General features: G+C 42.1%; 1 protein-coding gene across 1 annotated transcript; it reads right to left on the minus strand.

Annotated features, from left to right (window-relative positions):
• Positions 1-3,984: 3,984 nt before the first annotated feature.
• EDDM3B (epididymal protein 3B) lies at positions 3,985-4,428 on the minus strand. Its single transcript, XM_003803053.1, has one exon. The coding sequence runs from the start codon at positions 4,426-4,428 to the stop codon at positions 3,985-3,987; it is 444 nt and encodes a 147-aa protein (XP_003803101.1).
• Between the last annotated feature and the right edge of the window lie 789 nt (positions 4,429-5,217).

The following is a 5,217-nucleotide window of genomic DNA, read 5'->3' on the forward strand; positions in this document are numbered from 1 at the left end:
AACTACACTACAAACCTGATTCCCACAATAAACTACTGGTTTAATACTAATCTCTCATAAATTTAGTTGGTATAGGTGTCCACTCATCCCCAGATACACTCAAAAATTGCAAAGCTGAGCAACTGCCCTTGGGACATGATGAAATATCCAGATATACTGGCTACTCAATGAGACCAGAGGTCTAGGAAGAAGTGTAGTCACCTGTTACGAAATGTTGATATTTTTGTTTTTTTCTCTCAAAGCCAGAGTCATTCAACATTGCAAGAGGCTAAAGAACACAAAGTACTTTAATGTTTAGTATTTTCCCTCCCCATACCTGCCCTAGGCAAAATTACAGGAAACAAATATTTCTCTTGCTCTGTACCTCTTCCCCACACTTAGCAAACAGAATTCCTGTGGACTCTGCCCTCTGTGAACCCAGTATTTCTCTCATTTACTTCCTCTTCCCTTTAACAGAATTTAAATCTTAAGCCCTATTCTTGAGGAATATTGCATTTTAAAGACCTCCAAATTTATTTCTATTTCTCTGCCAAGTAAAAAGAATGATTATCAGATAAAATCACTTGTGCTAATGTATTCTACTTGCTGTGTAGTCCTTAGGAAGTATAAGGACTTAACCCATCTAAAATGCATTGGTCTTCTTAGAAGAATTAAGTCCTGTAGGAATATCTAGAGGTTTGTGGTTGATGGCAGAGGGAGTTTTTCTGGTCCTGGCAATTTATAGCTTCCACATAGATGACAGATTACTGCATATTTATATTAGAAGTTCCCATGTGTAGAGATAGGAAGAGCAGAGGGTTGATGGTCAGTTACCATGCTTGTTTTCTCAAAGTCAATATTAGAGTACTGTTATGCCCAAAATTCTCCCAAAAGACTCCGGCAGACAAATCCGAGACACACTCCAATGTAAAAAGCACGAGATGAGTTTTATTCAGGCCCTGGGAAGCCCAGACTCTCCTGACATGCAAGCTGAGGATGAGCCCCGAATGTAGAGCAAGTTTTTATGGGGTACAGAAAGCAAGAAGGGTAGGGTCCGTTACAAGTACACTCTTGATTGGTGGTTGGTGATTTCATTAGTAAAGGAGGAAGTAAAGGAGGATTTGCATTGGTAGCTGATGATTTCACTAGTAAAGGTGAATTTGGATTGGTACAGGTGAGGGGTGGGGGGGTCCCTTAACCAGGGGCTAGAGTTGGTGCAACCTGATTACCTGTATTTCAAGGTAATAGAAACTTATTGTTTATTAGAGCAGCTGTTTGCCTAAGGTGACTCAGTTTACGGCTTAGTAGCTATGCAACCTGGGGTGGGGGAGAGGCAGCAGGGAATGGCCCTGCAGGTTTCACTGGCAGGAATGGAACTTATGTGGTAAACAGCCAGGAATGGGGCTTGTGCTGTAAACAGCCAAGAATGGAGCTTGTGCCGTAAACAACAAAATGGAGCTAGTTTGGCTCTCACAGTACCAAGCAAAGAAAGAGAAAGGATAAGAACTACTGTTTACATACTATGAACTATGAGTCAGGAACCTTGTTATATGTTTTTGACATAGTTGGCTCTGTCCATGCCCCCAAATATGGCTAGAACTAAACATGTCACCACTGTAAAAATAAGTATTCAAAATCTAAACTGTTGGCTCGGTGCCTGTGGCTCAAGTGGCTAAGGCGCCAGCCACATACACCTAAGGTGGCGGGTTGGAATCCAGCCTGGGCTGCCAAAACAACCATGATGGCTGCAACCAAAAAATAGCCAGGTATTGTGGCGGGCGCCTGTGGTCCCAGCTACTTGGGAGGCAGAGGCAGGAGACTTACTTGAGCCCAAGAGTTGGAGGTTGCTGTGAGCTGTGATGTCATAGCACTCTACCCAGGGGGACAGCTTGAGGCTCTGTCTCAAAAAAAAAAAAAAAAAAAATCTAAGCTGTTTGTATGCTTATTTTGAGCCTAAAAGGAATGAGATTTGGAGGCTTGGGTCATGTGATAGTAATGTAGGCAGCTGTAAACTTTGTCTCTCCTATTATAGATTAAGCCTTCTTTCTTATCGGAACTGTTTTGTAAAATGTTGTAAATTGTTGAAGGGTGCCAGGGAAGACCAAGTTCCTCTCCACTGTTGATTTTAATTAAAGATAAACCTACCTCTTGTCTTTCTCACACAAAGACTTTGTTGTCTTAAGGTGGAATGTTAAATACTCTGTTATAATAAATTGTAAAGGAAATGAAAACAAGCTATAAAGAAAACAAACCATAGGCTCGGTGCGTGTGGCTTAAGCAGCTAAGGCGCCAGCCACATACACCTAAGGTGGCGGATTCGAATCCCCAGCCCGGCCCACCAAACAACAATGATGGCTGCAACCAAAAAATGGCCGGGCGTTGTGGCGGGCGCCTGTAATCCCAGCTACTTGGGAGGCTGAGGCAGGAGACTCGCTTGAGCCCAGGAGTTGGAGGTTGCTGTGAGCTGTGATGCCATGGCACTCTACCCAGGGGGATAGCTTGGGGCTCCGTCTAAAAAAAAGAAAAAAGAAAAGAAAACAAACCATAAAGGGTGGGGGAGGGGGACCAAACTGTATCTAATTTGTTGTCACTTGTAAACTAGCCTTGCATAGAAAAATGTTATAATCTTGTTAAATGTATTTGTTTCTTTCATATATAAGCAAAAACTTAACTTTTAACTTTGGGACACTGATCCCATTTCTCTGAAGTGTGTGTGTGTTGAGGAATGGCCATTCTCAGTTTTCACTTGAATGAACTCTTTAAAACTGGATTCTGACAGGTGCAGTGGTTCACACCTGCAATCCTAGTACAGTGAGAGGCCGCGACAGGTGGATTGCTCGTGAGGTAGGCAGATGGATTCTGATCCTTTTGATTATTTCAGGTTACACCACAATCACAACTTGTCTCCAGCTTAGCACATAAACATTTACATCCCTCATCATACACATAAATATACTGTATATATTAGGCACACACACAAAATATACCTTAAAGCCTGTGCTTAGCATGAATCACATCCAAGTATAATCAAAATTACATATACCAATCACACAATACATACTCTGCACATAAACACATATAAATATCATACACATTGGAATAATATAATTTATTTAGGGAAAGGAAGATCATTCAGCTTGGTAGATAAAAGAAGAGTCAATATCTTCTTGGGGTAGCCAAGAAGAGATGCCATATGAGCTGAATCCTGAAAAAACGTAGGCGTAAATTAGGTAAATGTGGACAGAAGTGAAAATACCCTTACAAGTTGATGAAAGGGTGCAAGGCAAGAACTAGAGTAAGGGCCCCAGGACTCTGAGAAGGAGCAGGCTTAACTAAAATAATGATAATAATTAGCCCATATCCCCTCATTTTCTTGATAATAATAACTGTTCCCTCTGTTTGCTTCAGTACCCAGAGTCATGCAAAGTTGTCCTTATAAGAACATTACCTGTTTGGAAACTAAAGGTTGTTTCTGAGATATGTTCCAGGTCCACCCAGACTAAGGAACTCACTCAACTGGTCTTAGAAAGTCCACCCGAGGTCCCCATTCCAGTCCCTGGCCCACCCAGATGGCAGCCTATACCAAAGACTGATGGTTCCACCTTGAAACCAACCAGTTAACAGTCCCTGGTTGTCTAATCTTTTGCCTACCAAATTGTCTTTGAAAATCCTGTCCCCTTGATTCTCAGAAAGGTGGATTGGAGAAATTACTCCTATATTTCTGCTTAGCACTTTGTGGAATAAAGTCTTTATCTGAACCCTATTGTCTCTGGATACTGGCTTACTCTTGGGCAGCAGGCAGATGACGCTGGCTGGGTGGCAATAGAAGTATACTCCAGACAGAAAAACCACCTAGGCAAAGTTGTGGTGTCAAGAAACCATGTGATACATAATTCTAAATAGCTGGAAAATACTGACACATAAATGTAGAGTGGCAGGGGCTACTGATGTGGTCTGGGGAAGTGCTGAGTATACTACCATGGCCTGTGGCTGTGGATAGACCTTCTAGTCACTGATAAGCTCCACCATCTTCAGGTCCTCTATGCTGTCAACATGACCATCCGTGCCACAGTGGAATTCAACATAGTTGAAGCTCCTGCTCTCTATGTAGCCACTGTTGTCATTCTCCTGGTGGCACCTGAGTACTTTGAGGGCATTCTGGAGCCAAACGTACGTATTTCTGTAGCGCTCCCTCCAGTTGCCATTAATGCATATACTTCCGATTTTGTACTCTGAGACATAGATGAACACGTGAGAGCTCTTGCCTTTCAGAGCTTCTTGTTCCCTCATGAGGACATTGCATTTGTACTCATCAAATTTTCGGCTTGGACTTAAGTGGTGCTGTTTCATGAATTCTCGCCAGGAAACATCTTCTCTGTGCATAAACAGCCTGCATAGGATGCAAATCAGGGTCAAGACAATGACCCAGATCTTTAGAGAGGATGCCATCTCAGTCACCAGGACCACCTGCATGTCCACAGGGAAGAGAGAAATGCATTATCCAGACTCTTCTCACAGAGCTGAGCTCTACCTTAAAATTGCTTTCTCTGCCAATGCAGGCACTTGGGCACAATTTTATTACATGGGTCCCAGCCTAGAAGATGATAACTCTGATTAGACAATAAAGTTCCTAAGAACTTAAAAATATGTTTCAGCCTGAGCAAGTCAAACACAAAATTTGGAAAAATTACATACAATTTATTTTGAGAATTCCAAACAGCTCCTGTCTTCCCTCTTTTCTACCCAACCTGAGGAGCCAATCTACTTCCATCTTGCTCCTTTTTTATTAAACCAGCTTCCAGGAAATCATGTGTCCAGAAGAGAATGGTATTTAAAGCTTTATGTCTGTGAAATGGAAAGGGTTGTCACCTTTTAAGGCAATGAGTAACTACCTGGGAAATATTTCCTTGGTAGGAAGGCATTTGTTCCCTGAAATCACAGCCCAGGCTGCAATCACACTGATCTGCAGAGTCCCGCTTCTTCAACCTTGACTTTCTTCCACAATACTTCCCCACAAGCCTGAATGAAACATATTATCACTACTAACTTCCCAGGGGACATTTCCCTAATTATTATTACTAATAACCCTGAATTGTCAAAGCTGCTTACTGAGAATGCCATCATAAAGGAGCCGCAGTTATGAAAGCTTTCTCTAATCAATCAAGTACCAAGACTAACACTAACCTCACAGGGGCTATTCTGGTCTCAGCATAGGCTGTCAAGTTGTTTTAAAATGTC

This window comes from Otolemur garnettii, unplaced genomic scaffold (genome assembly GCF_000181295.1).
Source record: "Otolemur garnettii isolate 467f Iridium unplaced genomic scaffold, OtoGar3 scaffold00276, whole genome shotgun sequence".
Lineage (NCBI taxonomy): Eukaryota > Metazoa > Chordata > Mammalia > Primates > Galagidae > Otolemur > Otolemur garnettii.

What these genes read in the sequence shown, in the direction of transcription:
- EDDM3B (XM_003803053.1), bottom strand. Translation starts at nt 4,428, where the DNA reads ATGGCATCCTCTCTAAAGATCTGGGTCATTGTCTTGACCCTGATTTGC.